The sequence below is a fragment of the Gigantopelta aegis genome, chromosome 13 (assembly GCF_016097555.1).
Source record: "Gigantopelta aegis isolate Gae_Host chromosome 13, Gae_host_genome, whole genome shotgun sequence".
In the NCBI taxonomy this organism is placed as follows: Eukaryota; Metazoa; Mollusca; class Gastropoda; order Neomphalida; family Peltospiridae; genus Gigantopelta; species Gigantopelta aegis.
The window spans coordinates 10488464-10508373 of NC_054711.1; the positions used below are offsets into that span (position 1 = coordinate 10488464).

The 19910-nt window shown below is 39.4% G+C and overlaps 1 protein-coding gene across 1 annotated transcript in view; it reads right to left on the minus strand.

The window, feature by feature from the left end:
• LOC121387114 (multiple epidermal growth factor-like domains protein 10) overlaps nt 1-15586 on the minus strand; it is a 36897-nt gene extending 21311 nt beyond the window's left edge. The window contains exons 1-2 of the mRNA XM_041518138.1: nt 15463-15586; nt 10564-10695 (exon numbers count right to left, since the gene is read on the minus strand). Coding sequence (XP_041374072.1) covers nt 10564-10695; nt 15463-15586 — 256 coding nt within the window. The remainder of the gene's footprint in view (nt 1-10563; nt 10696-15462) is intronic.
• Nucleotides 15587-19910: the final 4324 nt, after the last annotated feature.

Below are 19910 nucleotides of genomic sequence, written 5' to 3' on the forward strand. Positions count from 1 at the left end.
AATAAAAGAGGCACGTCTTTTTAGTGTGTCTAGACAAAGTGTCTGGTTACCGTCTAAATATACACCTGCCAATCAGGAACCACAGGTACAGGCCACGGAAAGAAAAGACCAAGAACACACACAGTACGTGCGTTAATTTATGTACAAAACATAATACAGCTATTTCAACACTTTGACAATGGTGGCTTATTTTGTATTGAAAGATAATATATACTTGTTGCCGGCTTACTGGGATGGATATTATTACAGAACATTGCGATGCATCTGCAAAAATCAAGTATGTTGTGTTTCTTCAGTTCGAAGACTAATTCCTGACGTGACACGTTAGGTATTACGTAACCACCAGCTCGCCAGAGGGCGTATTCACTGGGATGGTACAAAATGGCTGCGCCCGTTATATATAATAGCTGTCACATTTAAGCATTGTATTAATTAACTATACGATTATACTTGTTGATATTAAACAATAATGTGCGTTATATATCGTTGAATATGCATACCAGGCCAAATGCCTTAATTGTCCCTTCCTTGAAAAAACAGGAGTCGATATTGGCAGACATTCCTGCCAGATGTTTGGTCCGGTAAGCTGCAAACTCTGCCGGCCCGAATCAAAACCTACCAGAACAAACATGATTGACTCAAACTAACGTGTGAATATAAAGGTAAAATTATTGGCGGGACGACAGCCAAACAACATTTCATGGACCGTGGCGATGTTGACCGGCAAAAATAGGTCGGGGAGCATTATAACCGAACTCTAAAACACATTTAACATGTATAATCCATTTGTGTTTTCCAGTGAATAACCTATGCCACTAAATGATTATTGTTAATTTTACAGTAGTATATACCGGGTAACGTCCAATTTCCCTTAGCTCGAGTTTCCCCTTATCCTGCTTTGTTTATATGTTGATGCAGGGTTCCAAAACCAAAACCTGGTTTATCCTGGGTGTATGGAAGTGCGTACGTGTGAGTGAATGTGTGTTTGTGTGTGTATATGCGAGCGTGTATGTGTGTATGTGTGTGCTTATGTATTTGTCTTTGTGTGTATGTTTGTCGGGCACGGTGGAAGCAAGTAGACATTGAGGGGGCTAACTGAGATCGAGAGCGCAAAGCAAAGCTTTTAGGATGTTCGGGGGTATACGCCTTGGTAAAACTTTGAAAACTAGATGCCCTGAAATACAATTCCCTGCATTCTACAAGAAAAATTAATCTTTTGCTTTAAGATTTACTGCTAATAATATTTCGATTCAGAATTATTAGGCGTGGGGTAGCCCTCCAGCTCCACCGTGTCTGTTTATGCGCACGTGTATTTGTGTTGGTAAGTTTAATGCGCGCGTGTATGTGTGTGCGCGCTTGTGTGTGTGGTTGTTTTGTGTTTGCTCTGGTGTCTATTTACGATGTGTGAAAACGTGTTGTAGTTGAATACCTATATCCTAAACCGAACTCCACACTCGAAAGACACGTAGTGGTTATTAACCTTTTTACTGTTAAACTAATACATTCTATAGTGGGGTTTTGTGTGTCAGTGCGCGCGTTTATATGTGAGCGCACGCTTGTGTGTGTGCTTGTTTTGTGTTTCCTGTGGTGTCTATTTACGATGTGTGAAAACTTGTTGTAGTTGAATACCTAAACCAAAATCCACACTCTAATGACACGTAGCGGTTATTAACCTATTTACTGTTAAACTAATGCATTATACTGTAGTAGAGGAACTATCCTACCTGACATTGAGTCTGTTTTAAAACAAATACATGAAGTGGCAACAATTAGATACGCCCAACACTTCGACATTTTGTGATATCTCTCCAACCAGGAAGTAAAAAACAATGGTGTACTCAGGGTATATGGTTGTGTTTGTTTGAGAGAAACTCGCCAAACAGGATCATGCAGGTGCGTATACACGCAATTGTGAATGGATTTTCTAGACTGTGGAGATATTTTAAACAGAGATGTGGCACATGAAGAGATTGAATGAGTAATGCATTATTTGAAGTGTGGGGAAGCAGCTGGTCCAGATGGTTAAAAGGTTCAGTGTTGTAGTACTTTATTGATGCCATATTTTATTGCTATATTTAATAATATTATGTCGACAGGTATTGTCCTTTCTGAGTGGGCAAAAGGAATTAGTGTACCTCTCCATCAGAAGGGCAATGTTAACTGGGTAAACAATTATAGAGGTATATCATAATGGATTTTATTTTTATTTTTAGAAATGCTACCGTCATTAGTTGGTAATCGTTTGCAACGATTTGCAGAACTTTCTGTACAGATTCCAGAATCCCAAGCAGGTTATTGTACACCAGATACTATATTTACGCTAATATATCTACGCTAGATTGTTTAGTTCAGAACTATTTATCAAAACGTCGTGGTCGATTTTATTGTATATTTGTTGATTTCAGAAAAGCCTTTAACTCTGTTAATAGGTTGGTACTTTGGTATTCTGTTATGAACAAGCGAATTCATGGTAGATTATTTTCAGTGATAAAAAATATGTATTCTAAGGTTAAAGCTGCCCTTAGAATTTCAAATATGTCGATGTCTAGATTTTTTGATCGTGTGAGTGGCGTAAGCCAAGGCTGTGTTTTATGTCCACTTTTATTTGCATTGTTTATAACAAAGCATGTTATACTTGTTGGCCGGGAGTTCCAAGATCTATTATTGGTTCTTTTTGCTGATGCCCTTTGTATATTTGATGGCACTGTTATTCGACTGCAGAAAAAGATATATGTTTTACATAATGTTTTGTATATCCTAGAGATTGCAGGTCAATATGCAGAAAACAGATATATTAGTTTATAGGAACGGGGGTATTTTACGAACAAAAAGTAAAGTTTGTTTTATTAAACGACGCCACTAGAGCACATTGATTTTTTTTTTATCTTATCGTCGGCTATTGGACGTCAAACATATAGTCATTCTAACACTGTTTTTAGAGGAAACCCGCTGTCACCACATAGGCTACTCTTTTACGACAGGCAGCAAGGGATCTTTTATTTGCGCTTCCCAAAGGCAGGATAGCACAAACCATGGCCTTTGTTGAACCAGTTATGGATCACTGGTCGGTGCAAGTGTTTTACACCTACCCACTGAGCCTTGCGGAGCACTCACTCAGGGTTTGGAGTCGGTATCTGGATTAAAAATCCCATGCCTCGACTGGGATCCGAACCCAGTACCTACCAGCCTGTAGACCGATGGCCTAACCACGACGCCACCGAGGCCGGGTTTTTACGAACAAATGAGAAATGGTATATGAATATCTATATATTATAACTTTTTAGGTGTGTTAATTCCACAATATTGAGGGCGAGACATAGCCCAATGGTACAGCGCTCCCTCGATGAGCGGTCGGTATGGGATCGATCCCCGTCGGTGGACTATTTTTCGTTCCTGCCAGTGCACCACGACTGGTATATCAAAGGCCGTGGTATGTACTACCCTGTCTGTGGGATGGTGCATATAAAAGATCCCTTGCTGCTAATCGAAAAGAGTAGCCCATGTAGTGGCGACAGCGGGTTTCCTCTTTCAATATCTGTGTGGTCCTTAGCCATATGATTGACGCCATATAACCGTAAATACAATGCGTTGAGTGCGTTGTTAAATAAAACATTTCTTTCTTTCCACAATATTATCATGGACTATAGTATGGAAAATATGGCATTGTTTCTTGTTAAGAAATTGCAGTACACATTTGGTACTATACCTGTTAGTATTCCATTTAAACGTTTTGATAGTAAGACAAAGCTTATATTATTATTTGTAGCAGAAATGTGGGGATTCGAAGAAAGACAAGGTTTTAACAAAATTGTATTGGGTGTAGGCAAATATGTATCAGGTAATACAATATTAGCAGAATGTGGAATATGTGGTCTGTATGTTGATTGTTATATTAATTGTGTTAAATATTGGAGTGAGTTATTACGTTTATGATGACCGATACCCTAAACAATGTTATCTACTTTTGAAAAAGCTTGATATTGATTGCTGGAAGAGTTACTTGAGCAACCGGAATACGGACACTGTGATATACATATATATATATATATATATATATATATATATATATATATATATATATATATATATATATATATATATATATATATATTTGGATTTGTCTGGGCAAGTCAGGATGTCGGTGATGTATTTCAATTTGTACTTATGTTTAGGCTGAAATTAAAAGATTGTGGCAAACTATGAATGTTGTTGTTGTTCTATAAACTGGTGAAGTCTTTATTAGATGTTGAATATTAGATAACACGTATCAATGCAAGAAAAAAATGGACGTATACTATGCATATTGAGAATCCATGAATTACCTATACGTTGTAATGCTAGAAAAAAAAGAAATGAATATTGAAGATGAATTGCCTTTATGTCTGTTTGTACAGCCTATACTGACGTGCGACATATACTCATTCCTAAATATCAGAATCTTGCAAATATTTTAAAGTTTAGTAACGTATTGAACTCTAATGATTCACACGTATTCTTATGAATTACATATGTTAAACTAGCACTTAAATATATAGATGCTACCTGCTAGCTGTTAGTATATGTATTTTATATCTTGATATCATGTTCTCGTATATTGCAAACTATTATACAAACTATTGTGTATGGGCCCATGGCCTACACAGTGAAAGGAATAAACGAGCGACGTGTTTAAGATGTGATGCTGTCCCGGAAAATACATCATACAATATAAACTGTTCTTGGAATAATGGGGTTTCTACCCCCACACCATCCCATGCACACACGCCTTGTGCCAAATAAATCTGGAAATTATGTCACTTGTTGTTTTGTAAAGGGTTTCCGTGATGAGCATTCGGTTTTGGATCGATTCCCGTTGGTGGGGCCATTGGGCGATTTCTCGTTCCAGCCAGTGCACCGTGACTGGTACATCAAGGGTCGTGGTATGTGCTATCCTTTCTGTGGGGGATGGTGAATACAAATGATCCCTTGCTACTAATGGAAAAATGTAGCAGGTTTCCTCTCTAAGACTATGTCAAAATAACCGAATGTTTTACATCCAATAGCAGATGATTAATAAATCAATGTCCACTAATGGTGTCGTTAAACAAAACAAACTTCAACTTTTTAAACGGTGTACACCACCAAATCATGGGACAGGGGCGTAGCGTGTTTGAGACATTTACATGTGTGTATATATATATATATATATATATATATATATATATATATATATATATATATATATATATATATATATATTACATACCCATTAAATCTTACTATATAAATACAGCTCTGAATACAAGAATTGAATACAACTCAACTGCCGGGACTATACCGTATTCAACGCTACTATTTATAGCACATGGTTACCGGGAATGCCCTTCGCGATATGTAAACAATGTTTGTGCTTGGTTTCTCTAAAATGTTATTTTATGGAAAATTTGAACTGAAAACAGACGAAAACGGTGACAAATATTTACAATTTAATGAGCGCGATACCAAAACTTGAGACGGGAACACTACTAACCAACGAGCTTTTAATCCACGATAGTTAAGGTCGACGACAGTCACTTTTTGGGCTCTTGTTTTGGCTTCGTTACATCGTAGACAATCTTATTCTTTTTCAATAAATAAAACATCTCCAACCGTAATTTTGTGATATGATATATTTGACAAAAGGTACGTTTTATTTCTTTCAAATTAATATTTTGTCCAGAATTATGAAAAATTAAAAAAAGTACCGACCTGTAAACAGCGTTGTCTGCTTGTTGTAGGAATTTGACAGGGGTCAAGGTTAGTAGACTAGCTTTTATTTTAATGTGGCGCAGCATTGTAATAATACAGCTAATTTTGAATTTAAATGACGTCAGTATTCCAATGACGTCACTTTGCATCTCCTTACAATAACTATAAACTGGGTACATGACGTTTCCTTTTTGGAAAAATTCCAATGTAAAATTGCTATTGAATTTGTTTTTTTCTTAACATTACTAATGCACCTTGATGTCTTTGAACAAAATCTTGTGATTAAAAAATTGCATCTTTTACGAAATATGGATTTCTAGTGAAATTACGGTAAGATATGCTATATTCCTCACGTAGAATACTTGAATGAACTGTGTCACGGAACATGCTCTTAAATTTGTTTCGCCTGTGGCGATTTTAATTGTGTTAGAGGGCCGTGTGCAGTTTATTGCCCGTAGCCCAGATGGGCAACTTGTTACGTAAGACTTCTGCGCGACCGTCCTCGATCGGACATTCCAATATGCACTTAGTCCAGCTGCGGAGGCCATGTGGCGAGTAGTTACGTAATACCTCTGCGAGTGCGGTTTTTACAACCGTGATGGCGACGACTGGCGTCAGTAAGTCTGACGATCAGAGAGAAATATATGACGCGAGTAGAGCGGAAATATCAGATGATAGGGGGAGGTACCGCCTTGTACCCCCAGGCCAATTCTGAATTTATAATAAATAGCTAGAATTTAGAGATATCTAGGAACACGAACTAGGACGGCTCCAGGGGATCACGAACGTAGTCCGCCGGATTTGGTAAAATCATTTCTGCTCTGTGTATAACCTTGATGTGATTGATGTGACTTTAAATATTTTAATACTGTATTATACCAATATTCTTTAGACAGTGTCTTCGGTCATCTGACGAAGTAAATCGTAGACTTCTTGTTTAACATTATACGAGTATTTGTAATATAAAGCTTAGCCAGTCATCCTAGCGGACCTAGGTACACTGTAGGTTATTGTCTTTATTGTGATAAGGGGGGGTGTTACAAGATTACTGAATGAGTAGTTAGGGTTAATTAAAAATTACACGTTAGGAATAGAGCTGTAATTCCTTTATTATTAAGTTCCCCAAGAAGCGTTCCTAAATTATCACACGTTATGAACGAGTAGTAAGGGTTTAATTAAAAATTAACCAGTTAGGAATGGTGTTGTAATTCCTTTATTAATTAACTTCTCCTGTAAGCGATGCAATTATCACACGTGTGGGTGTGGTGTAAACGGTGAAGTGATTTGCATATTGTGTAACTAGACACCTAGAGTTTAATTAAGTGATCAGTTCTGGGTTGTTATTATTGCTGTTATTAATTTACTACTACGGCTGTACATTTGTCAGCGTAGGATAATACAGATTCCAAAGTGTATTGTGTTTTTGTTGTGTTTTCTAGAGAACTAACGTGCTATAATAATATATACTTTATATAAGATCGTATCTCTGATCATATCTAGACGAGTCATACTAGGGTTTAACAGCCTGTTACAGAGAGATCTAATAGATATACAGTTAGGAGAGATATTTTGATAATCGTGTTTTATTCAGTTACGGGAATTATAGAATCCCCGTGACAAACTGTTAACCGGATTATTCAGTGGAGCGATGATTTATGGAGGCACATTTAATATAAAATTAAACTTTTCAGCAACGAATAATTCCAGACACTCAGACACTGAGTGAACAATTCTTGACATTTTTCTTCGTTGATAAAACTGGCACGCTGAAGGTTTTCTGACGTATTACGAGCAAATTAAATATTATATTGTTCGTGAAGTTTAGCTATTACATTGTCTTTAAAAGGCATTTCAAACAATATCATTAAAATTATAGGTAACTTTTCACTCGTTCTTTCTTATTTCTGTTTATTGTTTAAATAGAACTATATTGCTATGTGTAATAATTGGTAGTTCTTCGGTCCGCGTAGTAACACAGCTGACCTAGTTGTGTAAATTTAGAAATACCCGTCATTAACTAGCAGTGTTACAATTTCTGAATTATTATTTGAAAAAGAAATTCCAATTTAGGGTATGTAATAAATACAAAACTACATATATGTGGTTTTCTGATTTCTGTATTCCACTCGTGTATTTCCTGCCGAATACAGAATACAGAATACAGAAATCAGAAAACCACATATATGTAGTTTTGTCTATATATACTCTTCAAAAAAAGAAACGCAAAAGGGTACAAATGGGTTATAACTCCGAGTTTATGTTTCCTACCGGTTCATGCTTTGTGAATATAAGGTCATTGCATGTCCCTAACACATTCCCACGGTTACATTCGATTTTACTGTACAATAAAGTTCCAAAATGTGAATATTCGCAAAAACGCAGCCACGTGCAAACCATGTCACCACTGCACGTGCGTTGTCTGTACGTGCAACATGAACACCGACAGTATAAAAGTAGGGTGTTCGCTTGCCTGGCCTCTGTATCTGGCCGTATTTTGACAATCCAGGACATGCCACGTCTCGGTGAACCGCAGAGAAACAATGCCATCGGCCGACTAGACGCAGGCGAATCCATAACGGCCGTTGCCAGGGCATTCCATGTGTCCCCAAGCACCATCTCCAGACTGTGGGACCGTTACCAGCAACATGGATCAACACGTGACCTCCCTAGATCCGGTCGACCACGGGTCACTACCCCCGGGCAGGACCGCTACATCCGGGTACGCCACCTTATTGACTACTGCCACCTCCACAGCCGCAGCAATACCAGTTTGCGCAGGATATCCGACCAGACCGTAACCGCCTACGTGAGGTAGGAATTTGCCAAAGTTCGAGGTGTCATCTTAACACCACAACACCGTCGACTCCGATGCAGTGGTGCCAAATTCATCGACATGTCCTCAACTGCGATGGAGACAGGTGTGGTTCAGTGACGAGACGATTTCTGACGTCATGATGGAAGATGTCGCGTGTATAGGCGTCGTGGTGAACGTTATGCGGCAAACTGCGTGCAGGAAGTGGACAGATTCGGCGGGGGTAGTGTCATGGTGTGGGCAGCCATCTCACACACTGGCAGAACTCACCTGGTTCACGTGCAGGGCAACCTGAATGCACAGGGCTACATTGACCAGATCCTCCGGCCACACATCGTTCCAGTTATGGCCAACGCCAACGCAGTGTTCCAACATGACAACGCCAGGCCTCACACAGCACGTCTCACAACGGCTTTCCTACAGAACAACAACATTAATGTCCTTCCTTGGCCATCGATATCACCGGATTTGAACCCAATTGAGTATCTATGGGACGAGTTGGACCGACGCCTCCGACCAGCGACAACCACAGCCCCAGACCCTGCCCGAGCTGGCAGCAGCCTTGCAGGCCGAGTGGGCCACCATCCCCCGGGAGTCATCCGTACTCTGGTTGCTTCAATGGGCAGGCGGTGCCAGGCAGTTGTCAACATACGCGGAGGCCACACCCGGTATTGACTCCAGATGACCTTGACCTTGGTGGTGTGTCCTATCACTTACTCACAATGGACTAGAGTGAATTGTGAACAATCCTGCAACATTTGGTAATTATCGGACTCACCATTCAATAATTAAATCAATTCTCCAAATGTTACGACAATGTCGTTTCTTCTTTTGAAGAGTATATATATATATATATATATATATAGCGGTATATATTATATATATATGCTATATACATATATGTACAAACATAAACCTTTCAGCATTTTCCTTGCACACCTATATAAAGAGTTCGAGTGTAATAACATACGTACATGTATATAATAGAATAAAGCTAGCGAACACTCGACCTACTACATGAATAACCTAAGGCTTAGTTTCCATTGATGCGGTTCTTTAGCCGCGCGGCAATCACTTTTCCATTGAAGGGTGGTTTTTATGAAACTTTTTAAACATGTCATCAGTAATGGATGATATACTATTACTGCTACGTCTGCAGAAAACAAGCACGGTAAAATTACTGTAGCCTCAGCAATGAATGCTCGTATGATTAAACATATTTTTATTAACACCATAAGCGTACGAGACAGGGCAAAAATAATACAGATATTCGGGCAAAATGTGCTAACCCTAGACATTTATTCCCTGTATTTCCATCAATCAACTCTCAAAATTAGTTGCAATTCACGTAACAATGCGTAGTGTTCGTTTGCAGCCCCATATAGCTGTTTGGTAGTAATGCTGATATGAGTAAATTATTTTTTTCCAGATTCAAGGCATTTTCGTTTACTTCGGGCAAAAGCTAGACTGCTCCCGACCCCCTTACAAAATGAGAGCCCGTAAGCCTAAGATTAGCATTAATACTCTTTTAATTTTATGTGGTCTGGCATTTATTTCCATAGATTCCTCTATTTCCATGAAACATACACTAGATGATGGATCTGCCGAATTTCATAAACGTTCTATGTTTAGTTCCAGAATTGCGTGCCTGTAAACGAGTGTGGTGTAGTTATATTGTATACCATTATACAGTGGCGTAGGAAGGTGCCAAAAAGTGTGTGGGGGGGGGGGGGGGGGGGGGCACTTTAACATTTACACACGTTTACACTATTATAAAGCAAATATAAAGCAAAATATCAGAAACGTGGTGGGCATATCCCCCCACTTCCTACGTCAATGCCATATATAAGGATGAACGTTACGTTGAACGTTGCCGCCGAACCACCCATCGTTTTGTAGGTATCGGTTGAAGGGTCACATCTGAACACATCTTTAACATATCATAGTCATTTTATGTTTTGTTTCGTAATTAGTCCTTAATTCATATGATCATTTCAGGAGCAGTCATCAGAGAATTAGTTTACCTGTTGTGCATCTTGGTCCAGACCATCCTTCCCGGCAACTACCAGAACAACCTGTGACGTCATGGCAGTTGGCAGCGTCACAGTTACAGGTGTAGCTACAGTCCAAACCATATTTTCCTGATTCACAGGCGCCTGTCAGATAAAAATACAACACAAATCTGGGAGTAAACATAATAAGTCATTTGTATTTCTGTAAACAGAAATAGTTTCATGGTGTCATGTGTAACAATGCGGGAAATACGTGGACTATTTCCTTAAATATATGCAATGCACTTAGCTTTTCTCCATCATGTCTAGGGGACTGCGGCACTCCTCAACACCCTCCCCAACCCAACATCCAGAGTGCTATTTTCTTTTTCCAGTTTGCCATTTTACATATAATGTACTAGTACAAAAACAGGTCTAAACAATGATTTACTATTAGCATTCTTCATTTTTCGCAGGTATTCGCATGAGCATTTCATATTTAACAAATTTTGGTTTCAGCGTGTAATGTACCTTGCTGTACACTGAATAAAAGTATTTTAATTCATTGTGAGCATCAAACAGTATTTGCACAAATAAAAAATGTATCACATATTACTACCAGTCAGACACTCGTCTCGTACTCGGATACATATTTAAACGAAACCAAGTGTCGAAATGACCATGTTTAATTAGTCTAAGTTTTCAAATATGCTAAGTGTCGTTAAACAATTATATGTTCCTGTCCTTTTCGTAATATAAGCTGTTTTACGACCTGATAGCCAAATCTATATTGTGTAACGTAAGGTCACTGGACTCGCATGACTGCATACGGGTATGTGTACATGTGGATACTCAAACTTCCCACCCGCAAACCCGCTGATGCTAAACTATTTTACAGTGCAATGTTAGGCTATTCATATATATAGGTGTTCATGGAAACTGTAAATACAATTATCCGCTTAGCCGACCCCCCCCCCCCCCCCCCACACACACACACTCAGTTCCAGACTATGCCACACCAGTCCCATGTGAAGAAAGAAAAAATCGAAACCTTACATATATTCATGTGTGTGTGTGTGTGTGTGTGTGTGTGTGTATGTTTGTGTGTGTTTGCGAGCGTGCGCACGTATATGTGTGTATATGTGTCTATAGACTGTGTTTGTGGTGTTGAGTACCTATAATATCCTAAACCGAAATCCACTCTCGTAAAACATCTAGCGCTTATTAACCTCTTTACTGTTAAAGAAATACCTAATACTTTAAGAATTTCTCCTACCTGACACCGAGTGTGTTTTAAAACAAATCCATGATGCGACGAGAAGCAGAGACGACCAACACTTCGACATTTTGTGCCCTCTCTCCAACCAGGAAGTAAAACGTTTGTACTCGGTTACAGAACTATGCTGTATTCTTTTTTTATTATTATTTTTTTATTCTGCATGTAACGAGTGAATAGGCGCGAAATTGTTCAAGTTGGATGGGGATCTAGACTGGCCAGCGACGTCTTTTGTTTTGTTTTGTTTTGTTTGTTTGTAGTTTTGTTTTGTTTTGTTTTTTGTTGTTGTTTTTTTTTTTTTGTTGGTTTTTTGTTGTTGTTGTTTTGTTTTTATTTTGTTTTGTTTTTGTTGGGTTGGGGGTTTTGGGGTTTTTTTTTTGGGGGGGGGGGGGGGGTTGGGGGGGCAATTAAATCAGGTAATCGTCACGGTCTGATTAAATATGGTTTTATCACGTATTCATAGATGGTGTACACCAGTAAGTCAAATCACACAGCAGGAGCGTCTGCTGGGGGAGGGTTTGGGTCGACCCCCTTCCTCTCCCTGCTCAAAGCTAAGTTTCTTTCTTTAATATAGTTTTCGGGGAACATGATTCGAACTCTGCCTACTCTACTCCAAGAAACTTCATTTGGCGATCTAGACGATTCGAAATTTATACACTGCGTATATATATATATATATACACACACACACACACACACACACACACACACACACACACACACACACACACACACACACACGTATATATATATACGACATTATTTTAAGTTATTGCGTATGTGCGTTCCTATCTTCTTTTATCTGGCAGATCCATCCTGAAGAAAAATGGGAGCTCGCACGGTTTTTTGTGGGTGGAGTGTAAGGGCCCTTACCCAACAGTAAAGGACATTTTAACGACTAAAACTCACACACACACACACACACACACACACACACACACACACACACACACACGGTCTACAGGCTGGTAGGTACTGGGTTCGGATCCCAGTCGAGGCATGGGATTTTTAATCCAGATACCGACTCCAAACCCTGATGAATGAGTGTTCCGCAAGGCTCAATGGGTAGGTGTAAACCACTTGCACCGACCAGTGATCCATAACTGGTTCAACAAAGGCCATCGTTTGTGCTATCCTGCCTGTGGGAAGCACAAATAGAAGATCCCTTGTTGCCTGTCGTAAAAAGAATAGCCTATGTGGCGACAGCGGGTTTCCTCTAAAAACAGTGTCAGAATGACCATATGTTTGACGTCCAATAGCCGATGATAAGATAAAAAAATCAATGTGCTCTAGTGGCGTCGTTAAATAAAACTTTAACATTTTATTTATTTTTAATATGTAATTATAGTCGTTATAAAGAACTATCAGTTGGAAACATCTTACAATGATTTTTTTTTTCTTAATCAGTCTATACAATCTAAATATTGAAACTATTTTAACAATAAAAATCTGAAGAAACGAACCGCGATGATTCGATCGAAGTGGATAGGTCATTTTGCCCTACTCTCTGTCACAAACCTAGAGCTATGTTTTGTTTTCTTAAGAACCGCGACAAAATTCTAGAGTACACCACAACCTCACAGTAATTTCAATAATAAACTGGCACGGAAGAAAATGTTTTATTTAACGACACACTCAACACCTTTTATGTACGGTTATATGGCGTCGGACATATGGTTAAGGACCACACAGATATTAAGAGAGGAAACCCGCTGTCGCCACTTCATGGACTACTCTTTTCGATTAGCAGCAAGGGATCTTTTATATGCACCATCTCATAGACAGGATAGCACATGCCACTACCTTTGATGTACCAGCCGTGGTGCACTGGCTGGAGCGAGAAATAGCCCAATGGGCCCACCGACGGGGATCGATCCCAAACCGACCACGCATCAAGCGAGCGCTTTACCACTGGGCTACGTCTCGACCCTAATAAACTGGTAAGTCGGGCACGGTCGAACATATGTTTCTAATTACACAGTCACAAACTGACACAGCTAGGAAGTTAAGGTTGTGGTTTTTTTTTTGTTCAAATGAACTATTCGTTGCGGTCTATACACAGCCATCAACCTACGTCATAAGATCTACGTTTTTTTTTTGTTTTTTTTGTGTTTTTTTTTTGGGGGGGGGGGTTTCTTCTTGTTTTTCTATTGAGTAAATACCTCATTCCATGCCGGAGTGTAGGCAGGTTGTGGTTACTCCTTCCTCTGCCAGTGAGGCTAAAACAATTTTACACTGCAATATTAGACTATACATATAATCAATCAGTTTATTATGCTGAAGCTGACATCGGCCATTGGATGAAATACACACAATATATCGCGCAAATATTAATACAATAGTGTTACAAATATACATTTAAATGAAATATGGTACCAACTACATAAGAAATGAGAACATACCAAACAATTAAATGTACATACTAATTAATGATTAATTAATAAGTATTATTGTATTAGTAGTAATAATGTTTGTAATATAGTAGTTGTAGTGGAGGTGGTGGTGGTGGTAGTAGCAGTGGCAGTTGCAGTGGTAGTGGCAGTTGCAGTAGTATTAGTAGTAGTGGTAGTAGTAGTAGTAGAAGTGGTGGTGGTGGTAGTTGAAGCGGAGGGGGAAAAGAGAACTGTGACAGTAACGTTAGTATGTCTTTGAATTGAAACATAAATACATTTTGATAGATCTAATAAATAATATATTTACAAACTGGTTATAGGAAGTCCAAGCATAAGAATATTTCTTCAAGAATTGTGATCTAATACCAGGATAGCAAGGGCAAACAAGTAAAACGTGATATTTATCTTTAATTTGTTTAACAAAGGATACGCAGAGTGCATAGTCGTTGTTCAGTTTTAGACCTTCGTTCAAACTTTTATGTTAAAATTACTCTCTCGTGTTTTATAGTACTGGATAGTCCGAGTCTCTCTTCTTTCTCTCATTTATGTTTGGACTGTCCTTCCAAAACACTCCAAAATGCTCCAAATGATATACATATTCGGCCGAGCAGTAAATTCCTTTTCGGTTTAGATTTCTTGTTTATATTTTGTTCTCACTAATTGCTAATACACCATATGTATAGTCCGATTGAGCCAAAGGAAGCTAATGAATAGGCATGCAACTCTAATATGAATAATACTAAAACTCCTATAAAAGGTTTAATCCTACCTGAATTCATTTCACATTCAACTACATTATGAACATTTACCATCCAGCTGTGACTCATTTTTGATATAGGAGTATATAAATTTAGCCTATACAACTTGATGACAATTTGTTTTTGAAATGTGCACTGCATTTTAAAATAACTATGCTAGTTGATCATCTTCAAGTTTTTATTTTATTATTTACATGCTAAAAGATCGTGCTTGAGTCAATAAAAGGATGAATATTATATCTGTCTCTGTCTCTCTTTCCGACGTTATATAACCGTAAATATAATGTGTTGAGTGCGACGTTATATAAAATATGTCTCTCTCTCTCTCTCTCTCTCTCTCTCTCTCTCTCTCTCTCTCTCTCTCTCTCTCTCTCTCTCTCTCTGTGTGTGTGTGTGTGTGTGTGTGTGCGTCCCCATCGACTGGCATCGGTCTTAGGACTGGATCCAGGGGAGTACACCGTGTGTGCTCCTACACTACGTGCTCGGTGTAGGAACGTGATCGTACCAGATATATCAGACCCGAGAAAACTCTTCAGCAGGTGCAAACAGGCCTCTTTCAAGCCACTGCCTAACAACGAAGGACAGTACTGTGTCAACAACATCACCCTCAAAGACGGAGTGGAGGGCATCTGTATTGCGACACGCCGGGAGGGGCCCTACAGCTAGGGACAACTTATTGCAGAGATGGACAGCCGGGAGGGAACCTACAGCCAGGGACTCCTTGTCACAGAGATGGACAGCCGAGAGGGGACCTACAGCCAGGGAATCCTTGTCACAGAGTTGGACAGCTGGAATGGGACCTACAGCCAGGGACTCCTTGTCACAGAGATGGACAGCCAAGAGGGGACCTACAGACAGGGACTCCTTGTCACAGACTTGGACAGTCCGAAGGAGACCTGCAACCAGGGACTCCTTATCACAGAGTTGGGCAGCCCAAAGGAGACCTGCAACCAGGGACTCCTTATCACAGAGTTGGGCAGCCCGAAGGGGACCTGCAGCCAGGGACTCCTTATCACAGAGTTGGACAGCCAGGAGGGGACCTACAGCCAGGGACTCCTTGTCACAGACTTGGACAGCCCGAAGGGGACCTGCAGCCAGGGACCCCTTGTCGCAGAGTTGGGCAGCCAGGAGGGGACTTATAGGCGGGCACTCCTTGTTGTAGAGATGGACAGCCGGGAGGGGACCTACAGCCAGGGACTCCTTTTCACAGCGTTGGACAGTTGTGAGGGGCCTACAGCCAGGGACTCCTTATCACTGAGTTAGACACCGGGAGGGGATCTACAGCCAGGGACTGCTTGTTGCATAGATGGACAGCCGGGAGGGGACCTACAGCCAGAGACTGCTTGTCCGGGAGATGGACAGCCGGGAGGGATCCTAAAGCCAGAGACTGCTTGTCGGGGAGATGGACAGTCGGGAGGGAACCTACAGCCAGAGACTCCTTGTTGCAGAGATGGACAGCCAGGAGGGGACTTACGGCCAGACACTCCTTATCGGGGAGATAAACAGCTGGAAGGGGACCTACAGCTAGAAACTGCTTTTCGCAGAGTTGAACAGCCAGGAGGGGACATACAGCCAGGGACTGCTTGTCACAGTTGGACACCCAGGAGGGGACCTACAGCTTGGGACTCCTTGTCATAGAGTTGGAAAGACAGGAGGGAACCTAAAGCCAGGGATTGCTTGGTGCAGAGATGGGCAGCCGGGAGGGGACATACAGCCAGGGACTGCTTGTCACAGTTGGACACCCAGGTGGGGACCTACAGCCAGGGACTCCTTGTCACAGATTTGGATAGCCAAGAGAGAACCTACAGCCAGTGACTGCTTGTTGCAGAGATGGACAGCCGGGAGGGGACCTACAGCCACAGACTGCTTGTGAAGGAGATGGACAGCCAGGAGGGGACCTACAGTCAGAGACTGTCTGTCGGGGTGATGGACAGCCGGGAGGGGACATACAGCCAGAGACTGCTTCTCGGGGAGATGGACTACCAGGAGGGGACCTACAGCCACATACTGCTTGTGGGGGAGATGGACAGTCGGGAGGGGACATACAGCCAGAGACTCCTCATGGGAAGATGGACAGTGGAACTATTCATCACGTGACCAAGATGATTTTTGGCAAAGAGTACCCCTTCGCTGAAAGGCTGTTAACAACCAACTGACGGCGAGTTATTCTGCTCCTTGACGTGCGGGGCTTCCTGAGTTCATTCTTAGCGCCAACCTTTTCGTCGAAACTTTGCCTCCAGGTAAGGACTTATTCGGACTTTATATTTTTCAGCACCTGTTCAAAAACTTACTTTTTTGTGGGGTGTTTTGTTGTTATTTTTTAAACTTGTTTTTATTTTTAGCAAAATAATCTGATGCAATTTATTTTGGCAGTCCGTCTAAATTACTCAAATCACCTTAAACTTTTTCGGCTGAGCAATCAAAGTTATATTTTTGGACTTAAGATTTTTTGTTCCAAACATGAGTACAATGTGTTTATTTTGCCATTTGGCTTTAGGTATCTGACCTACTACTAAATTATTTTCCAAATTCCGCCCACCTCAAACTTCACCCCAACCCCTCCTGTCATGGACTTAGTCACTGGCGATATCAGAGGTTAAGCATGTATTGGGCGTACCTGAAAACTTCGTGGTATATGGCACGTACAAAACAGTTTTGTCGGTCCAACTTTTATAAAAACAAGCATTCTAATATGTGTCTCCTATCGAGTAAACAAATGTTCCTATCGTCTAAATCCAAGGGTCCTTATCTATGTTAGAAAACGGGTAAATCCCCATGAAAATCAAACTTGATCCATAATTTAACAGGATAATGTTATACACAAAGTTTCAGCTGAGTATCTTAAGTCATTGTGAAACAAATTGCATAATGCCAGTGTCAGTTTAGAGCCACAAGGTAAAAGTATCAACGTTCATCACCCAAATGTTCATTTCCATTTGTCTAAAATCCAGTTATTCTATCATAGTCATTCTGCGGTGGGTTGGATAAATCAAGCTTTTCGTATTCATTCGTTTGTCCTGCATTAACATAGCCACCCCCAATGTCAGAATGTCTCGGACGGGTATCAATTTGATCACGTGACGTCGGAGAATTGCCATAAGCGGCTGAACGGGGCGTGTTGACTTGTTGGGAACTTAAAGCTCTGGGACTGTGGTGGCCGCCATCTTGTCCATCGACGATTTCATATTCTACTGCACTGGGGTCTGTAGGTTGATTTGACGGGTTCATGTTTGGTTTCCTCATCTCTTGCTGATACGAGTCTGACTTCACTCTGTGAGTTTTAATGTGCCTACAATATATATAATATCTTATGATTACCATTTATCTTCTACATTTAAGGTACATTGTTGGAAGTGTTCTATTTCATAAATTGGTGATATATTTATGATGAAAAACTGCATATTATTTGATACCACATATAATATTTGCATAATTAACTTAATAATATTACAACTAGTGGCTTCCTTAAGAATATTCGGCGAAAAACATAAAGTACAATGCACATAAAACATGTTCTCCGCGTAACCATTAAAATCAATAAGGAGATTTAATTCAAACTCAAGCTATGACACCAACATTTACCTGTCAGTCACTCTTATTCTATTATGCAGTAATACAAATCTATGAATAGTAGTAAATGCAATCATTTCGATGTCATTTCTCGTGGACTTCACAAGAACATTGAATAAAGATGTCTTGATCATTATGCATCTCTATGCCTATTTAAACTAATAATGTGCATGATGTACATTGTACATTATATACGCTTATGAACTATTAAAAACACAACAAAATTTACGTTTTCTTAATGACACCATTAAACCATATACATGCCTTAATTATCGGCCATTGGATGTCAAACATTTGATAATTCTGACATATAGTAACCTGCTACATTTTGCCATTAGCAGCAGGGTCATTTCATGGTATTTGTTTGTGACGGTCATGACATTTTGACGCCATAAAACTATGTTTCCATAGAAACTTGTGTGTACTTTTCTTTACATTTTGTATTAATAGAAACCATGCAATTGATGTTTACTTCACCCAAGAAAAAAAATTGTACTTCTATTTCTGGATAAATTTACATGTTAATGAGTGTGACGGACGTGACATCATTTGGACTCAAGAAATGTTTGTGCAAGTTAAACTTTGTTCTCTTATATCTTCTATTTTATATCCCAAGAATTATTTTGTTAGGTCGCTAGGTTGTTTTACAATGGCATGCAGAGAAAATAAGCAGACAGTTGATATAATTTAATAATCAATAACTAATCAATAAAGGTACCGTGACGGACTTGACGTGACGGACGTGACATTGTGTCAAGATTCAAAGTTACCTCATAAAATTATAGAAATCCTGATACAAAACATAATGATGACATCTGATAAAATTTTATAATGTAAAAACAAATCTTAACTATATATTATACTAGTAGAATATCTCATAGTGTAAAGTCAAGGTCTGACTGAAATTTATTATTCACCCCTAATTTCTGGAAAAAATAGCATTAAAATTAGCAGAAATCAAATTTTTCAACTAGTCATTTCATGTACATTGAAATGAAAATTCTAAGCTTAAGAAATCACCCACTTTTCAATGAATAATGTAACTGAAAACAATACATATGTTTAATCAATCAAAATCTTGGCAAATGTATACTCTTATGTCACATTAGTCACAAACATTACTTTCAAATTTCATCAATATGACATTAAATTCTTCAAAGTTAAATTCACATTCTTTTGAACCAGATAAAGAAGTACGAAAATACATTATGTTTTGTTTTTAACTTTATAACTTTTAGCTAAAGTTTAACTAAACTTTTATTATCAAAAACGTGACGGACGTGACATTTCAAATTAGTTATAAAAATTAATTAACTAATTACACAATTCATGACCAAAAGTTTTATGCACAAATTACAAGGGTATGACGGTTTCAATGTCTAT